The sequence below is a fragment of the Aythya ferina genome (assembly GCF_964211825.1).
Source record: "Aythya ferina genome assembly, chromosome: 33".
NCBI classification, from domain to species: domain Eukaryota; kingdom Metazoa; phylum Chordata; class Aves; order Anseriformes; family Anatidae; genus Aythya; species Aythya ferina.
Window position 1 is genome coordinate 719,233 of NC_140330.1, and position 18,703 is coordinate 737,935.

At 65.1% G+C, this 18,703-nt stretch overlaps 3 protein-coding genes across 12 annotated transcripts in view; all 3 read left to right on the plus strand.

Annotated features, from left to right (window-relative positions):
* The window catches only part of BRD4 (bromodomain containing 4), a 61,736-nt gene extending 59,049 nt beyond the window's left edge, over positions 1–2,687 (plus strand). For all 10 annotated transcript variants that reach the window (XM_084501785.1, XM_084501779.1, XM_084501784.1 and 7 more), the window contains 2 exons: positions 143–419; positions 1,135–2,687. In XM_084501785.1, coding sequence (XP_084357911.1) covers positions 143–419; positions 1,135–1,203 — 346 coding nt within the window. In that variant the 3' untranslated portion in view covers positions 1,204–2,687. The remainder of the gene's footprint in view (positions 1–142; positions 420–1,134) is intronic.
* Positions 2,688–5,632: 2,945 nt separating this feature from the next.
* On the plus strand, positions 5,633–9,107 carry LOC311425660 (epoxide hydrolase 3-like; the record flags this gene model as incomplete). Its single annotated transcript, XM_084501603.1, has 7 exons — positions 5,633–5,689; positions 5,744–6,037; positions 6,480–6,565; positions 6,640–6,959; positions 7,571–7,674; positions 7,805–7,953; positions 8,763–9,107. The coding sequence occupies 7 exons, from the start codon at positions 5,633–5,635 to the stop codon at positions 8,980–8,982; spliced, it is 1,230 nt and encodes a 409-aa protein (XP_084357729.1). The 3' UTR covers positions 8,983–9,107.
* Positions 9,108–10,448: 1,341 nt separating this feature from the next.
* NOTCH3 (notch receptor 3) overlaps positions 10,449–18,703 on the plus strand; it is a 36,271-nt gene continuing 28,016 nt past the window's right edge. Inside the window, exons 1-7 of the mRNA XM_084501630.1 lie at positions 10,449–10,616; positions 12,911–12,992; positions 14,213–14,355; positions 15,402–15,506; positions 16,356–16,478; positions 17,494–17,727; positions 18,482–18,637. Coding sequence (XP_084357756.1) covers positions 10,547–10,616; positions 12,911–12,992; positions 14,213–14,355; positions 15,402–15,506; positions 16,356–16,478; positions 17,494–17,727; positions 18,482–18,637 — 913 coding nt within the window. The 5' untranslated portion in view covers positions 10,449–10,546. The remainder of the gene's footprint in view (positions 10,617–12,910; positions 12,993–14,212; positions 14,356–15,401; positions 15,507–16,355; positions 16,479–17,493; positions 17,728–18,481; positions 18,638–18,703) is intronic.

Here is an 18,703-nt window from a genome sequence, read left to right on the forward strand (position 1 = left end):
AGGCTGGCACGGCGCCATACACACGCCCGGATTCAGATTGGGGTTGGGGGGGTAGAGAGGACGTATTCCACACCCAGACAGCAAAAGGGGGGTGCTCCGGGCACAGCGTGGGGTCTCACGGGTGCCGCTGGTGGCGTTGCAGGAGCCGCGATGACGAGGATGCCATGGAGCAGGCTCGCAGGGTGCACGAGGAGGTGCGGCGGCGCCAGGAACAGCAGCAGCAGCAGCAGCAGCAACAACAGCAGCAGCAGCAGCAACAGCAGCAGCAGCAACAGCAGCAGCAGCAGCAGCAGGTGCCACCGGCCACAGCCTCCGCGCCCCAAGGCCAGAGCTCGCAGCCGCAGTCCTCGCAGTCCATGCTGGATCAGCAGAGGGAGATGGCCCGGAAGCGGGAGCAGGAGCGGAGGCGCAGGGAGGCGGTGAGTGCGGCCGCAGGGACGTGGAGACCCCTCCCCGGTGTCACCTTGGTGCCCCAGGTGCCACCTTATTGTCCCCAGTGCCACGCTGACACCCCTGGTGCCACTTTGATGTCCCTAGTGCCACCTTGACACCCCCCAGTACCAACTTGGTGCCTCCAAACGCCACCTTGATGCTTTTTGGTGCCGGCTTGACCCTCTTGGTGCCACTTTGATGCCCCCGGTGCCACCTTGAAACTCTTGGTGCCACCTTGATGCCCCTAATGCCACCTGGACACTCTTGGTGCCACCTTGATGCCCCCCATGCCACCTTGATTCCCCTACTGCCACCTTGGTGTCCTTGGTGCCACCGTGATGCCCCAAGTGCTACCTTAACGTCCTTGGTGCCACTTTGACGTCCCCAATGCCACCTTGACTCTCTTGGTGCAACCTTGATGTCCCTGGTGCCACTCAGATGCCCCCTGTGCCACCCTGATGCCTTTAATGCCACCATGATGTCCTTGATGCCCCCAATGCCACCCCGATGCCCCTAATGCCACCTTGACTCCCTTGGTGCCACCTTGATGCCCCCAATGCCACCATGATGTCCTTGATGCCCCCAGTGCCACCCCGATGCCCCTAATGCCACCTTGACTCCCTTGGTGCCACCTTGATGCCCCCAATGCCACCATGACGTCCTTGGCACCCCCTTGACGCCCCCTTCCTCCTCTCCCCGCAGATGGCAGCTACTATCGACATGAATTTCCAGAGCGACTTGTTGGCAATATTCGAAGAGAACCTTTTCTAATAGCGCCTCGTTTTCCTCCTCCTGACTCTTTCGAAACACCAACCACCCCCACCCCCCCCGGCAAAAAAAAAACAAAACAAAACAACAACAAAAAACCTTTGAACTCTCCATAGTGTTACCGGCGGCTGGGAGGGGAGCGCGCGCGCCCGCGGCCCCCTGCATGCTCGCCCGTCGCGGCTCTTTCAACGCGGCCTCCGGAGGATCAGCAGGGTCTGCCTTACAGCCCGCCATCCGCCCCCCCCTCCCCGAAAAACCGACGAAGACCACCGCCCCCCCCCCTCTGCGCGAAGCCTGTTGTTGGGGGGGGGGCCATCCCAGGGCATCGCCGCCGGCACCGGGTGCGTGCGCCCCCCGTCGTCGCTCGACATCCTCTATGCCAAACGTATTCGCCGTATATCCCAGGACTTCATCTTCCTCACCCCTTTTTCTAGACGCCAGGGTCCTCCTCGACTTGCCGAACGTCCACGAGCGAGCAGTGCCGGGGTTGAGGGGGTACAGGGGGGGGTTTTCTCTCTCTCTTTCTCCCCCCTTCTCCTTCGTGAGCCAGCGCTCCCGGTGCCGCCGTCCTCCCCCTCCGCGCCCGCTCGCGAAAAAAGGGAACCGCGGCGAGCGCGCGCGTGCGGCGCTCCGGGAACCGGAGCTAGACTACCAACCAAAGTCAGATTCTTTCAGTCTTTTCGTTCATTTATTTCCCCTCCTAAACCACCCCCCCCCCACACTCTGCCACCACCACCACCGCCGCCACCACCCCCTTTTTAATTTTTCCTTCCTCCAGAAAATTCGGCACTGCTCCAACTCTTCACCGGGTGTCATTCGTCCCTCTGCATCGCGGGGTGGAGCGGGGAAAAAACAAAAAAAAAAAAACAAAAAAACAGCGGCAGCGGGGGACGTCACCACCCTGCCACTAGTGTTTGTGGCTGTATTGTATAGTGAATATAGTTGGCATATATTTGTTTGAGGTTTTTTGGTGAGCCCCACCAAATTCGGTGTAAAGAACACACTGCTTCTATTTTGCTCAGTTTCAAACTTTTAGTCTATATTTTTAACTGTAAGAACCAGAAAGCCGCGGTCTTTTGGTTTTTTGGTTTGTTATTATTATTTTTTTTTTTTAAAGCGTCATTAAAAAAAAAAAAAAAAAAGATGTTTAAAACGAACAAAAAAATAAAAAACGCGATGGAAAAAAAAAGAAGAAAAAGGAAAAAGTTGAGAAAAAAAAAAAAAAAAAAAGGTTTTTATACCGGCTGCCACCGCGGGCATTGGGGGCTTCCCCCCCCCCCGCGGGCGGCGGCGCGCGTTCTTCGATTTAATTTTATTCTTCGAACTGTTCGACGTTATGTGCCATAAATACCCACTATACAGTACAATCCTGGCGCGTCAGTATTGGGCGAGCTCTGGAGTAACTCGATGGTTTTATTTCCTACAGTGAATATGCATCTGGTCTGTACCGATCATGGAATAAACGCATCTCTTTTTTTTTTTTAAAACGCCCCGCGCCCGTCCGTCCGTCCGTCCGTCCCTGTGTCCCCCCCCTCCCCGTGGGACCCCTTCCCGGGAGCCTCCCGAGATCGTTCTGGGGTGAATTTTCCTGCTTTTGGGGTGAATTTTCCATAGTTGGGGGTGAATTTCTCTGGGTTTGGGGTGGATTTCCCCAATTTGGGGGTGAATTTCCCTGGTCTGGGGGTAAATTTACCTGGTTTCAGGTCAGTTTACCCAGTTTAGGGGTGAATTTGCCTGGTTCTAGGGTGAATTTCCCTGGCTTGGGGGTGAATTTACCGTGGTTGGGGGTGAGTTTCCCTGGTTTAGGGGTAAATTTACCCATTTTTAGGTTAATTTGCCCTGTTTAGGGGTGAAATTACCCAGTTTGTGCATTAATTTACCCAGTTCATGGATGAATTTACCCGGTTCTAGGGTGAATTTTCCTGGTTTGGGGGTGAATTTTCCCAGTTCGGGCATGAATTTCCCCAGTTTGGGGCTAAATTTACCAAGTTTGGCATGAATTTACCCATTTTTTTGGATTAATTTCCCCAGTTTGAGGGTGAATTCCCCTAGTTTAGGGATGATTTTCGCAAGTTTGAGGATAGTTTTTCACAGTTTGGGGTTAATTTGCCAGGTTTGCAGTGAATTTTCCCGGTTTAGGGATGAATTTAGCTGGTTTTGGAGTGAATTTCCCCAGCTTTGGGGTGAGTTTCCCTGGTTTGGGGTGAATTTACCCGGTTTTGGGGTTAATTTCCCCAATTTTGGGGTGAATATACTTGTTTTTGTGTGAAATTCCCCATTTTTGGGGTGAGTCTCCTTGGTTTGGGGTTGAAATTCCCCAGTTTTAGGGTGAATTTCCATTGTTTTGGATTAATTTCTCCATTTGGGGGTGAATTTCTCCAGTTTTGGAGTGGATTTCCTCAGTTTAGGGTGATTTTCCCCACATATGGGGTGAATTTCCCCGTTTTTGGGTGAAATTCCCTTGTTTTGTGGTGGATTTCCCTGTTGTTGGGGTGAATTTCACTGGTTTTGGGGTCAATTTCCCTGGTTTTGTGGTCAATTTCCTCGTTGTTGGGGTCAATTTCCCCAGTTCACAGTGAATTTTCACGGTTTTGGGGTGAATTTCCCCGGTTTTGGACAAAAGGTGGGTTTAGTCCCCCGATCCCGCACACCAGCTGCAGGTGTCACCCCCATACTGTCATGTCCCTTGGAATCCCACACGTTCTGGGGAAAAAAAGGGTGAAAATGGGTAAAAAGCTGCAGGGGCTGTGCCCACACCCGGGGTCCCTGCGCCCACCCCTGCCCAATGGGGCCCCTCCCATGGGCGCAGCAGGAGCTGTCCCCATGTCCCCCTGTCCCCATGTCCCCGTCCCCCTGTCCCTCCATCCCCATGTCCCCATCCCCTTGTCCCCCTGTCCCCATGTCCCCCTGCCCCATTGTCCCCATGTCCCTCTGTCCCCTGGCCGTGTCCCCCTGTCCCCACATCCCAGTGGCTCCGTGTCCCCTGGCCATGTCCCCGTGGCCCAATGTCCCCACGTCCCGGTGTCACCGTGTCCCCATGGCCCCCACCCCCGTGTTGCTGTGTCCTCCTGTCCCCATCTCCCAGTGTCCCCATGTCCCTGTCCCCATGTCCCATTGCCCCCATGTCCCCATCCCCCTGTCCCCATCTCCCAGTGTCCCCCTGTCCCCCAATCCCCATGTCCCCATGTCCACTTGTCCCAGTGTCCCCCTGCCCCCGTGTCCCATTGCCCCCATGTCCCCTGTCCCCCCATCCCCCCGCCCCCTGTCCCCATCCCCCATTGCCCCCCCATGTCCCTGTCCCATTGTCCTCGTGTCCCATTGTCCCCCCCGTCCCATTCTGTCCCTGTCCCATTGTGTCCCCCCCCGCCCCGTGTCCCCCTTCCCCCCTCCCCCCTCCCCTCCCCCGCCCCTCCCCCGCCCCTCCCCCACGTGACCTCTGCCCCCGCCCCCTCCCTTCCCCCCGCGCTCCTATTGGCTGCCTTCCCCGAAGCCCCGCCCCCGTCCTCCCCCGCGCTCGGCGGGGGCCAATCAGCAGCCGGGGGGGGCGGGGCCGGGCGCGGCCGAGCTCGGGCGGGCGGAGGTGGCGCGAGAAGGTCGGGACGGGGCTCCCCGACCCCCCCCCACCCCCCACCGACCCCCCTGGTGTCGCGACAGCCCCGCGACAGCGACAGCACGGGGCCGGGGGGCCGCCCTGGGGGCAGGGGCGAGCCCGGCGAGGTGACACCGCGGGGACACCCCGGGAGGGGACACCCAGGTGGGGACACCAAGGGGGGGGGACACCCGGGGGGGGGAGACACCCACTGGGGGGGGACACCCCAGGTGGGGACACCCCGAGGGGGGGACACCCCTGGGGGAGGGGACACCAAGGGGCGGGGACACCAAGGGGGGGACACCCGGGGACACCCCAGGTGGGGACGCCCCAGGAGGGGGACACCAAGGGGGGGGGACAGCCCGGGGGGGGAGACACCCATGGGGGGGGGACCCGGGGACACCCCAGGTGGGGAAACCCCGGGGGGGGGACACCAAGGGGGGGGACAGCCCAGCTTGGGATGTGGGGACAAGGGCTGGGACATGGTGGTGACAAAACCCCCCCCGGCATGGGGACACACCAGTGACAAGGCCACCCTGGGATGGGACACCCTGGTGACAGGGACACCCCGGGGTGGAACAACCTGGGGACAAGGCCACCTGGGGATGGGGACACCCCAGTGACAAGGCCACCCTTGGCCTGGGGACACCATAGTGACAAGGCCACCTTGGGACAGGGACACCCTGGGGATGTGGAGCCACCCTGCTGTGAGGACATCCTGGGGACGGGGCCACCCTGGGATGGGACACGTTGGGGACAGGGCCACCATAGGGACAAAGCCACCCGCAGACACGGGGACACCCTGGTGCTGGGACACCCCGGTGTGACAAGGGCCACCCGGGGATGGGGACACCTGACTGCGGGGCCACCCTGGGTGCCAAAGCCACCTGGGGACCGGATGTGACAACCCCACCCAGGTGACAAATCCCCCCTGCTACCGGTCCACCCCCACAGGTGCCACTCCCTGCCCTAGGTGACAGCGGTGGTGACATCGGCCCTGCCATGCTCCTGTCCCTCTGCACGGCGCTGCTGGCACCCACGCGGGCGCTGCTGGCCCTGCAGCGCTTGGTGGCCCGGCTGGCGGTGGCGGCGGCGGTGGCAGCGGCCGGGGTCGTCTACGGGATCTGGGGTCTGGGGGTGCTCCTGCGGCGGGGGCCCCGGAGGGCCCTGCGGTGGCGGGTGCGGACAGAGCCCCCCCCGGGGCTGGCGGATGGCACCTACGGGGAGCACGGGCACCTGCGGCTCAAGGTTGGGGGGGGGGATCGGGGGTCTTGAGGGGTTCTGGAGTGGGGTCTTGGGGGGTTTGGGGTTCCTGGGGGGAGTCTTGAAGGGGTTGGGAGGGGCCCTGGAGGGGTTCTGGGGGGGTTTGGGGTTCCTGGGGGGGTCTTGAGGGTGCTCGGAGGGGCCTTGGAGGGGTTCTGGGGGGGCTGAGGGGGTCTTGGTGGTCCCGAGAAGGGCCCTGGTGAGGGGTCTTGGGGGGTTTGGGGTTCCTGGGGGGGTCTTGAGGGTGCAGGGAGGGGCTTTGGAAGGGTTCTGGGGGGGCTGAGGGGGTCTTGGGGATCCCAGGAGGGGCCCTGGAGGGGTGTTTGGGGGGTTTGGGGTTCCTGGGGGTGGGTCTTAAGGGTGCTGGGAGGGGCCCAACTTTTGGGATGGGGGCTCCCCCATTGACCCCCCCACCTCCTCCCCCCAGAATTCAGGGCTGCGGCTCCACTACGTCGCCCGGGGTCCCCCCACGGCCCCCTTGATGCTGCTGCTGCACGGCTTCCCCCAAAACTGGTGGGTGACGGGGACTTGGGGGGGGGGGAGAGAGGTGACACCCGGCGTGGGGGGTGACTGTGTCCCCCCCCCAGGTTCTGCTGGCGTCACCAGCTGCTGGAGTTCAGCACCCGGTACCGGGTGGTGGCCCTGGACCTGCGGGGCTGCGGAGCATCCGAGAAGCCACCGGGCAAGGAGAGCTACCGGCCCGAGGTCCTCCTCGAGGACGTCCGCGAGGTCATCGAGGTGCTGGGGACACCCGAGGGCCACGCGGGTGCCACCGCCGGGCACCCCAAGTGCATCCTGGTGGGGCACGACTGGGGCGGCGTCTTGGCCTGGGAGCTGGCCGCCGGCCACCCCGACCTGGTGGAGAAGTTGGTGATCATCGACGCGAGTCACCGCGCCGTCTTCGCCAGTAAGGGGTGGCAGCTGGCTCGGGACAGTGGGTGGCACCTCTGGTGGCCGTGGTGGGCCCTTGGGTGCCACCGTATGGCTGTGCCGTGAGAGCTGTGCCATTGGGTGCCATCTCCTGTGGCCACGTCACTAAGTGCCACCTCCTATGGTCATGTTATTGTGTGCCACCTTGCACTGCTGTGCCGTTGGGTGCCACCTCCCATGACCATGCCCTTGGGTGCCACCTCCCATTGGCATGCTGTTGGGTGCCATCTCCTATGGCCACGCCATTGGGTGCCATCATCTCCTGTGGCCAAACCATTGGGTGCCACCTCCTATTGCCATGCCCTTGGGTGCCACCACCCATTGCTGTGCCATTGGGTGCCACCTCCTGTGACCAAACCATTGGGTGCCATCTCCCATGGCCATGCCATTGGGTGCCATCTCCTGTGGCCACACCATTGGGTGCCACCTCCTGTGGACCATTGGGTGCCATCTCCTGTTGCCGTGCCATTGGGTGCCACCTCCCATTGCCATGCCCTTGGGTGCCCCCCCCCGCAGCCCTGCCCCCAGACGTCGTTCCCCGCCCCGTGCCGCTGACGCCGCTGCTCCTCTCCTCTCCCGGCACCGCAGGGTTCAGCGCCTGGCACCCATCGCAGCTCCTCCGCTCCAGCTACATCTTCCTCTTCCAGCTGCCCCTGCTGCCCGAGCTGCTCCTCTCCATGGCTGACTTCGAGGTGGGTCCCCATCCCCACCCCGTCCCCCCCCTTGAGGACCGGGAACAAAGCCGAGGGTGGGGAGTGGGGGGTCCCCTCTCCCCGATTTGGGGCTGGGGGCCGCATCCAGACCCCTCTGGTGGCCCCGCAGCTCCTGAAGACCACCCTGACGGGGCCTCGGACGGGCATCCAGAACCCAGCGCGGCGGCTGACGGAGCCTGAGCTTGAAGCCTACCTCTACAGCCTCTCACAGCCCGGGGGGCTCACGCCCCCCATCAACTACTACCGCAACATGTTCGGGTAGGTGGCAGCCCCCCGGGGCGCTCTCACTTTGGGGTGCTGCTGGCTCGGGTCGTTCCTCTTTGGGTGCTCTTTTTTTTGGGAGTTGTTTGGTTTGTTTTTTTTTTTGAGTGCTCTTTCTTTGAGGGCTCTTCCTTTGGGTTCTGCTGGTCTGGGTGCTCCCGTTTTGGGTGCTCCCATTGGGACGCTCCTCATCTGGATGCCCCCCTTCTGGGTGACCCCATTCTGGGTGCTCCCCTTTTGGGTATTCCCATTTTGGGTGCTCCCATTTGGGGTTCTCCTGGTCTGGATGCTCCTGTTTTGGGTGCTCCCATTGAAGTGCTCCCATCAGGATCCTCCCATTTTGGGTGCTCCTGTCAAGATGCTTCCATTGGGATCTCCCCATTTCGGATGCTCCCATTTTGGGTACTCCCATCCAGGTGCTCCCATCGGGATCCTCCCATTTTGGGTGCTCCCATTTAGGTGCTCCCATTGGGATCTTCCCATTTTGGGTGCTCCCATTGGGATGCTCCCATTTCGGGTGCTCCCATTTCGGGTGCTCCCATTTCGGGTGCTCCCATTTTGGGTGCTCCCATCCCAGTGCTCCCATTGGGATGCTCCCATTCTGAGTGCTCCCATTTTGGGTGCTCCCATCCAGGTGCTCCCATTGGGATCCTCCCATTTCGGGTGCTCCCATCCAGGTGCTCCCATCAGGATCCTCCCATTTCGGGTGCTCCCACCGTCCCACTCCCCCATTCCCCCCCCCCCGGCCACCCCCAGCCTCACCTCTCCCCTTCCCTAACCCATCGACCCCCACCACCACCCCACAGGGACGCCCCGGTGCCCCGCGAGCGCCCGCCCTGCCCGGTGCTGCTGCTTTGGGGCGCCCACGACGCCTTCCTGGACGCCCGCCTCGCGCCCTGCCTGCGCCACCGCATGGCACCCACCGCCCGCCTGCACCTCGTCCCCAACGCCGGCCACTGGTTGCCCGAGGACCAGCCCGACACCGTCAACCGCCTCCTCTGGGACTTTCTGCGGGGGACGGAGTGAGCGGGGACCCCCCTGCTGCGCCCTGTGTGCACCCCAGCCCCGGGGATGGCACCCTAGGGTGCTCCTCCGGTGGGAGAGAGGAGCTGGGTGCTGCCCGTGGGGGTATGGGGGAGGTCTGGGTGGGGGTACTGGGGTCCTTGTGGGGACACCGATGGCTGGGGGGGGCACTGGGGTCCTTCTGGGGGGCCCAATGTCTGGGTGGGGGTACTGGGGTCCTTGTGGGGACACCGATGGCTGGGTGGTGACCCCAACATTTGGATAAGGGACCCCAGTGTCTGGGTGGTGACCCCAGCATCTGCATGGGGACACCGGGGTCTTCATGGGGACCCAGCGGCTGGGTGGGGACCCCAATATCTGGATGGGGGCCTTAGGGTCCTCATGGGGACCCCAGTGTCTGGATGGGTACCTTGACATCCTGGTGGGGACCCCCACATCTGGATGGGGACCCCCACATCTGGTGCCTTCTGTCCCCAAGTGCCCTAAATAAAAGTGCGGTGACGCCAGTGGCTGGGGGCTGCTTGGGGGGGGGGGGGGCACACATGGGGACCCCACGCTGCACCCACGCTGCGCCCTCCTGGCACCCGCAGCACCCATGGGTGCCAATGCCAGCCCCAGGGGCCGATGCCAGCCGCGGGTGGCAGCGCCAGCCCCCACCCAGGGGTGCCAGGTGCCCCCCCCCCCCGTGACAATGGCACCCCTGGGTGACAATGCCAGCCTGGCCCCGCGCTGGAATGTGCCCGGGCAGCTTTTGGGGCAAAAAATGAATTTCGGGGGGGGACAACGTTGGCGGGGGGGGTGACCACTTGGGGGGGTGATTCTCATAACGGGGGGGGTGTCCCATGGCGGGGGGGGAATTCTCATTACCGGGGGGGGGGGGGTTCCCCGCTGTGGGGGGGTGTCCCATTAGGGGTTTGGGATGGGGGGGGGGTCTCCCTGCTGGGGGGGGGGATACGCCATGGTGGGAGGGGGTCCCTTGGTGGGAGAGGGCCCCTTAGGGGTGGGGGGTCCCTTGAGGTGGGGGGGGGCTCCGTGCCCATCCTGCGCCCCCCTCTCGGGGCCCCTCGCTGGCCCCGGGCCCTGCAGCTGCTGCAAACATCAGGGCGGGGGGGGGGCACTGGGGGGGGAGTGGGGAACAGCTGCATGCCCCTCCCCCATCCCTCCCGCACCCCCTCCCCCAACAGCCCCCCCCCCCACCTTTCACCCCCCCCTCCCCCTCCCAATCCCAATCCCCGCCTTGTGGGGGTGGGGGACCCAATGGTGGGGGGGGGCGGGTTTTTTTTTTTCGGGGTTGGCGGGGGGGGGTCGGGCCCGGTTTTGTCCCGGGTCAGCCCCGCACGGTTTCGCCCCCCCACACCCCAAAAAAAAAAAAAAAAAGACCCCGTGTGGCTCCTCCCCGGGGGGGCGGGGCTTATTTTGGGAAAGGGGGGGCGGGGGGGGGGCGGGAGCCGCTGCGAAGTTTCCCGGGGCCGGCGCGGAGCCGCGGAACGGGACCGGGCCGAGCCGAGCCGAACCGGGCCCAAGCGGGCCCCCTCCCTCCATGGCTCGGTAACGGGGGGGGGGCGCCATGGGCCGGGCTCCGGGGGGGCCCCCGAGCCTGGTGCTGCTGCTGCTGCTGCACCTCGGGGCGGCCGCAGGTGAGCGGGGCCGAACCGGGCTGAACGGGGCCGAACCGGGCTAAAAAGGGTAGGGGGCGAAGGGGGGGGGGGGTGGAGGGGGGGGGAGCGGAGCGGGGCCGAACCGGGCTGAAGCGTGCCAAGGGGGGGGGGGAGCGGCGGGGGAGGCTCCGGGACCCACCGCATCGAGCCGAACCGGGCCGAACTGGGCCGAACGGGGTCAAACTGGGACAAACGGGGTGAAACGGGGTCAAACCGGGCCGAACCGGGCCAAAAAGCGGAGGGGGGGGTGGGGGGGGAAGCCCCCTTTTGCTGCTCCGCCACCGAAAGGATCGGGCCGAACCGGGACAAAAGAGGGAAGGGGGGGGGGGGGAACACGGAGCTGGCCCGGATCGGCCCGGTTGGACCCCGAGGGGGGGATGTTGGGGGGAGCGGGGGGGGCGAAAAGTTTCCGCGGGCGGCGCGGAAAAGTTTGGAGAGAGGCCGGGGTTGGAGCTGGGGGGGGGCACCGGAGAGACCCGGACCCAACCGGGTTAATTGGGGGGGGGGAGAAGCGGGGGGGGCCAGTCCCGGGCCTCGGGACCGCGCGGGGGGGGCCCGGCCGGGACCGTGGGAACGGAGGGGGAGGGGCGGGGCTGGGGGCACCGGGGCGGGGGAGGGGGCGCGGGATTGTTGGGGGGGGGGGGGGGAACCGGACCGGGACTGAGGGGGGAGGGAGGGGGGAACCGGGACCGTGGGAACGCGGTGGGGGGGGGGAGCGGGGGGGGCGCAGCGGGACCGTGGGAACGCGGGGCCGGGCCGGGGGGGGGCGGAGCGTGGGAACGGGGCAGTGATTTGGGGGGGGGGGGGGACGTGCAGTGACCGGGGGGGGGAGAGCTGGGGTTTGAGGGGGGGGGCGCAGCGATTTGAGGGGGAAGGGGTTTGGGGGGGGGGGCGCGGTGATGGGGAGGGGTCCCGGGCTTCAGATGCATTCGGGGGGGTTGGGGGGAGCCGGGTTTGGGGGTTGGGCGGCGATTTGGGGGAGGAGGGCAGCGATTTGGGGGGGGGAACAGTGATTTTGGGGTGCGGTGCCCCTGGGCAGTGCGCGCATGCAGGGGTGCAGTGCACACGCGCGTGCAAGCTGCGTGCAGTGCAGGGGTGCAGTGGGTGTGCAGTGTGCTGCAGCTGCGCTGTGCACGGGGGCAGTGAGCGTGCAACGCGCGTGTGCAGTGAGCGTGCAACGTGCGTGCAGTGAGCATGCAGTGTGCAAGAAGGGAGCATGTGGTGTGCAGGCAGTGAGTGTGCAACATGTGTTCAGTGTGTGTACAACGTGCAGGCAGTGAGTGTGCAACGTGCAGGCAGTGAGTGTGCAACGTGCGTGCAGTGAGCGTGCAATTTGCATGTGGTGCATGTACAATGTGCATGCAGTGAGCGTGCAATCTGCATGCAATGCGTGTACAACGTGTGTGCAATGAGCATGTGGTGTGCAGGCAGTGAGGGTGCAACATGCGTGCAGTGAGCGTGCAAACTGCATGCAGTGTGTGTACAACGTGTGTGCAGTGAGCGTGCGGTGTGCAGGCAGTGAGTGTGCAACGTGCGTGCACTGAGCATGCAATCTGCAGGCAGCGCGTGCACAATGTGCATGCAGTGAGCGTGCAATCTATGCATGGTGAGCATGCAATGTGCATGCAGTGTCCGTGCAGTGAGCATGCAGTGAGTGTGCAATGTCCGTGCAATCTGCGTGTAGCACACGTGCAAAGTGCCTGCAGTGTGCACACGATGTCCGTGCACCGTGTGTGCAATGTGCACGCAGTGCGGGTGCAGTGTGCATGCCGTCTACATGCAGCGTGTGTGCAACGTGCATGCAGTGAGTGTGCACCATGTGCATGCAGTGCACGTGCAGTGAGTGTGCACCGTGTCCGTGCAGTGCGTGTGCACCGTGTGTGTGCAGTGTGCGTGCAACACATCCGTGCAGTGCGTGTGCAGTGCGTGTGCAGTGCGTGTGCACCGTGTGCGTGCAGTGCAGCCACGCTCAGCCCACCCCTCCCCCTCTTCACCCCCCCCCAACTCCCCAAGGGGGCACCCCAGGGTGCTGGTGGGGTCAGGGTGGGGACAGAGGCACCCGCTGCCCCCCCCCCCCCCCCCATTTCCTAACCCCCGGGGGGGGCTCATTTGGATGGGGGGGGGGGGCGGCAGGAATGGGGCTGGGGGGGGCACGGGGCAAGGAAGGATCTGTGGGGCCGCTTTGGGGGGGGCTGTTTGGGGCGCTGGGATTTATGGGGCAGGGGGCTACATGGGGGGGGGGGGTTATGGGGCTGACCCCCCCCCCCATCCAGTGCTGCCATGCCCGGAGGGGACGAACCCCTGCGAGAACGGGGGGCAATGCGTGCTGCACCCCAACGGCCGCACCGCCTGCCTGTGAGTGCCCCCCCCCCAAAAAAAAATAAATGCGTGACCCCCCCAAAAAAAATCTGTGCCACCCCCTCCCCAAAATGGGTGCCCCCCACCAGCTCCGTGCCCCCCCCTCCATTGCCCTGCCCATGGGGTGCCCTATAGGATCCCTGTGCCCCACCCCAACCCATAACACCCCCCCCCCAGAGCCCCCCCCCCCAGCACCCAACGCCGCCGGCTGGGTGTGGGTCCCCCCCCCTCTCCATGTCCCCCCCCCCCCCCCCACCCAACGCTGCCCGCGGGGCCGGGTGCGGGCAGGGCGCTGCCTGCCCGGGCAGGGTTTTGGGGGGGGGGGGGGGAACAGGATGGGGGGGGGACGTGGGAGCTGCCCGGGGGCACGTTCCCAGGGTGCCCCCCCCACCCCCGGCACCCTGCGCCCGCTCCCCCCATGTCCTGGGGGGGGGTCCCAGGGGTCCCGTGGGGGTCCTGTGGGTGCTGGGGATGTGAAGGTCCCGAGGCGGGGGGGGGGGGCATGGGTGCCAGAGGGGGGGGTACAATTGGGGGTGTGGGGGTCCCATGGGTGCCCTGGGGGGGTCCATAGGCAACGTGAGGGTCCTATGGGGGTCCTAAGGGTGCTGGGGGGATGCCATGGGGGTCCCTAAGGCAATGTGAGGGTCCCATGGGTGTCCTGGGGGGGTCCCATAGGGGGTGGGAGAGTCCCATGGGTGCCCGGGGGGGGGTCCCATACAGGGTGTGAGGGTCCCAGGGGTGTTCTGGGGGGGTCAAATAGGGGGTGTGAGGGTCCCATGGGGGTCCTAAAGGTGCTGGGGGGGTGTTGTGGGGGCCCCTAAGGCAATGTGAGGGTCCCATGGGTGCCCTGGGGGTGGTCCCATAGGGGGTGTGAGGGTCCCATGGGTGCCCTGGGGGGGTCCCATGGGGGATGTGAGGGTCCCATGGGTGTCCTAAGGGTGCTGGGGGGGGTGATGTGGGGGTCCCAAAGGCAGTGTGAGGGTCCCATGGGTGTTCTGGGGGGGTCTCATAGGGGGTGTGAGGGTCCCATGGGTGCCAGAGGGGGGCCCTATAGGGAGTGGGAGAGTCCCATGGGTGCCAGAGGGTGGTCCCATTGGGGGTGTGAGTGCCCCGGGTGGGTCCCAAGCAACCCCCAGGGGTCCCGTGGGTGCCGGTGAGGGGGGTGAGGGGGGTCCCATGGTGAGCCCAGCGGGGGTCCCATGGGTGCGGTGCCGCAGGTGCCGTCCGGGGGCGCTGGGGGAGCGGTGCCAGCTGCGCGACCCCTGCGTGCCCTCGCCCTGCACCCATGGGGGGCTGTGCCAGAGCACCCTGCACGACGGCACCCTGAGCCACCTCTGCCTCTGCCCCCCCGGCTTCCGTGGTGAGTGGGGAGCCCTTGGGTGCTGGGGGGGGTGGGAGGGGTGGGAGGGTGCCCCCCTAGTGGCTGTGGCACCCATGGGTGCCCGTCGTGGAAGGGGGTGAGGGGGAGAGGAGCTGGGGGTGCCCGGGGTGCCTGAGGGGTGCGGGGAGGTCCTGAGGGTGAGCAGGTCACCCATGGGTGCTCAAGACAGCCGGGGGTTCCTTGAGGGCACCCAGGAGGTGCTGCTGGCACCCTTGGGTGCCTACTGATGCCTGTGGCACCCATGGGTGCCCAACGGAGCTGTGCAGGCTCCAGGTGCCCGTGGATGCACAAGGCAGCTAGGAGTTCCTTGAGGACATCCAGGAGGTGTCGATGGCACCCTTGGGTGCCTACTGATGCCCGTGGCACCCATGGGTGCCCAGGGGAGCCGTGCAGGCCCCTGGTGCCCATGGGTACTCAAAGCATTCAGTGGTTCCTTGAGAACACCCAGGAAGTGTCGATAGCACCCTTGGGTGCCTACTGATGCCCATGGGACCCGTGGGTGCCTGCTGATGCCCACAGCACCCATGGGTGCTCAATAGACACAAGCAGATCTGCCATGCCCACGGGGGTTCAAAACACGCAGTGGTTCCTTGAGGGCACCCAGGAGGTGCCGATGTTCCCATGGGTGCCCAGGAATGCCCATGGCACCCATGGGTGCCCAGGAATGCCCACAGCACCCACAGGTGCCCAATAGACAGAGGCAGGTCTGCAGAACCCATGGGTGCTCAAGGGCACCCCAGGGTGGGGGGGACAGGACAGATGTTCCTGTGGGTGCCTGAGGGGTGCAGCCAGGTCCCAAAGGTGCCTGTGGGTGCCCCTAGCACCCATGGGTGCCCAGTAGAAGCAGGCAAGCCTACCACGTGCACAGGTGCTCACGGCACCCACGGGTTCCTTACGGGCTCCCGGGAGGTGCAGATGGGACCTGTGGGTGCCTGCTGATGCCCACGGCACCCATGGGTGCTGAAGGTATCCCTCGAGGCCCCACCCTTGGGTGCTGACCGCCCTTTTGCCCCCCCCCCCCCCAGGCCCCTCCTGCTCACTGCCGGACCCCTGCACCCCCTTGCCCTGCCTCAACGGGGGCACCTGCCGCCCCCTCGGGGAGGGGGGCTTCGAGTGCAGCTGCCTGCCCGGTGGGTGCTGGGCACCCATGGGTGCCCTTGCTGGGTGGTGGGGGGAGGGGTTGGTGCGTGATTCGGTTTGGGGGGTGCAACTTCGGGGGGGGGGGAGTTTGGGGGTCCCCAGCACCCATTGAGCTCCTTGGCACCATGGGGGTGTCCCCAGGGGGTCCCTGGGACTGGGTGGGGGGCCCTAAAAGTGTTTGGGGGGGGGCTGGCACTATGGGGGTGTCCCTGGGGGTCTCTGGCGATGGGGGGGGGTCCATGGGGGTGTTCCTGGGGCTCTCTGCCAATGGGAGGGGTCGTGGGGTCCCTGTCACCGTGGGGGTGTCCCAGGGAGTCTCTGGCAATGGGGGGAGTCTAGGGGGGGGTCCCAGAGGGTCTCTGGCAATGGGGGGGGTCCTTGGGGGAGTCTCTGGGGGTCTCGGGTAATGGGGGGTCCATGGGGTCTCCATCACCATGGAGGTGTCCCTGGGGGTCTCTGGCAACATGGGGGGGGGCCCATGGGGGGGTCCCTGGGGGTCTCTTCCAATGGGGGGGGGGGGGGTCTGTGGAGTCCCTGTCACCATGAGGGTGTCCCTGGGGGGTCTTGGGTAAGGGGGGGGGGGGTCATGGGGTCCCTGTCACCGTGGGGGTGTCCCTGGGGGTCTCTAGCAATGGGGGGGGGGGGTTCCATGGGGGTGTCCCTGGGGGTCCTCCTCACTGTGGGGGCTCTCCAGTGCCCATTGGGGGCCCCCATCACGTTATTATTTTTTTCACGGGGGGGAGGGGGGCACACCGGTGGGTTTGGGGGATTCCCTCTAACAGGGGGGTGCCCCCCCCACCCTGACACCCCCCCCATCCCCCCCCCCCCCCCCCCCCCAGGGTTCACGGGGCAGGGCTGTGACACCAACGTGGACGATTGCCCCGGGCACAAGTGCCAGAACGGGGGCACCTGCGTGGACGGGGTCAACACCTACAACTGCCAGTGCCCCCCCGAGTGGACGGGTACCGGGGGGGGGCACCTGGGGGGGGGGGCACCTGGGGGGGGGCACCTGGGTGGGGGGGAGGAGGGGGGATCGGGGGGAAGGGGGGAGGGTCAGGGTGCTCCTAGGGGGGGTGCTCGGCCACCCATGGGTGCTCCGGGTGGGGGAGGGGGGTGATGGGGGGGGGGTACCCGGGGGGGGGGAGGTCACACACACACACACCCCCCTTGCCCTTTTACCCCCCCCCTTGTCCTTTTGCCCCCCCCCCTTGCCCTTTTACCCCCCCCCTTGTCCTTTTACCCCCCCCCTTGTCCTTTTGCCCCCCCCCTTGCCCTTTTACCCCCCCCCTTGCCCTTTTAACCCCCCCTTGCCCTTTTACCCCCCCCCCTTGTCCTTTTACCCCCCCCCCTTGTCCTTTTGCCCCCCTCCCTTGCCCTTTTACCCTCCCCCCCCCCCCGGCCTTTTAACCCCTTCCTCCCCATTTTTAACGCCCCTCCCCCTTTAACCCTTTCCTGGCCATTTCACCCCCCCCCCCGGCCACTTTTTACCCCCCCCCCCTTTAACCCCTTCCTTGCCATGTTTTAACCCCTTCCTGGCCGTTTTAACCCTTTCCTTGCCATTTTAACACCTTAATCACCCTCCCCCATATTTTAACCCCTTCCTCGCCATTTTAACCCCTTCCTCACCCTTCCTCACCATATTTTAACCCCTTCCTGGCAATTTTAACCCCTTCCTCGCCCTTCCCCGTCATATTTTAACCCCCCCCGGCCATTTTGACCCCCCCTTCCTTGCCTTTTAACCCCTTCCTGGCAATTTTAACCCCTTCATTGCCCTTCCCCATCTTATTTTACCCCCTTCCTGGCCATTTTAACCCCTTCCTCGCCCTTCCTCACCATATTTTAACCCCTTCCTCGCCATTTTAACCCCATTCCTCACCATGTTTTAACCCCTTCCTGGCCACTTTAACCCCTTCCTCGCCATCTCGCCCCCCTCCTCACCCTTTTCCCACCCCACCCCCCCACCCCCCCCCACCCCAGGCCAGTTCTGCACCGAGGACGTGGACGAGTGCCAGCTGCAGCCCAACGCCTGCCACAACGGGGGCACCTGCTTCAACTCGCCGGGCGCCCACGTCTGCGTCTGCGTCAACGGCTGGACGGGCGAGAGCTGCGCCGACAACATCGACGACTGCGCCACCGCCGTCTGCTTCCACGGCGCCACCTGCCACGACCGCGTCGCCTCCTTCTACTGCGCCTGCCCCATGGGCAAGACGGGTGAGGGTCGCGGGGTTGGGACCCCGGTTGTGGGGTGGGGGGCGCCCCGAGGGGAGAGGCGGTGCGGGGTGGGCGCCTCAGGGTGCTCCTGGTGTGGGTACGGTGGCAATGGCACGAGGTTGGGCGCCTATGGGTGGTCCTGGCACAGGTTGGGTGTCAATGGCATGGGGTGGGTGTCACCCCATGGGCACCCAGTTATGGGGTGGGCACCCAGAGAGGAGAGGTGTAATGGGGTGGGTGCCTTGGGGTGGTTTGGGTGTCAATGGTATGGGGTTGGGCACCTTGGGGTGGTCCTGGTGTGGGTAGGGTGGCAATGGCACAGGGTGGGCATTACCCCATGGGCACGTAGTTGTGGGGTGGGCACCCCCAGAAGCATTGTGGTATGGGGTGGGCACCTTGGGGTGGTCCTGGTGTAGGTTGGGTGTCAGGGGGATGGGATTGGGCACCTCAGGGTGCCTTTGGTGCAGGTTGGGTGCCAGTAGCATGGGGTTGGGCACCTATGGGTGGCTTTGGGATAGGTTGGGTGTCAATGGCATGGGGTGGGCATCACCCCAAGGGCACCCCGTTATGGGGTGGGCACCCCCAGAAGCACCAGGGCACGGGTTGAGCACCTCGGGGTGCCTCCGGCTCGCGTTGGGTGCCTTTGGCACAGCTTGGCCATCACCCCGCGGGCACCCTGGCTGGGGGTGGGCACCCAAGGGGGGGGCAGTTCCCACTGTGGGGTCCCCCCCTGAGCCCCCCACCCCTTTTGTAGGGCTGCTGTGCCACCTGGACGACGCCTGCGTCAGCAACCCGTGCCACGAGGACGCCGTCTGCGACACCAACCCCGTCAACGGCCGCGCCATCTGCACCTGCCCCCCCGGCTTCACCGGCGGCGCCTGCGACCAGGACGTCGACGAGTGCTCCATCGGTGGGGGGGGGGGGGGCACCCATGGGTGGGGAGAGCACCCATGGGTGGGGAGGGCTCCCATGGGTG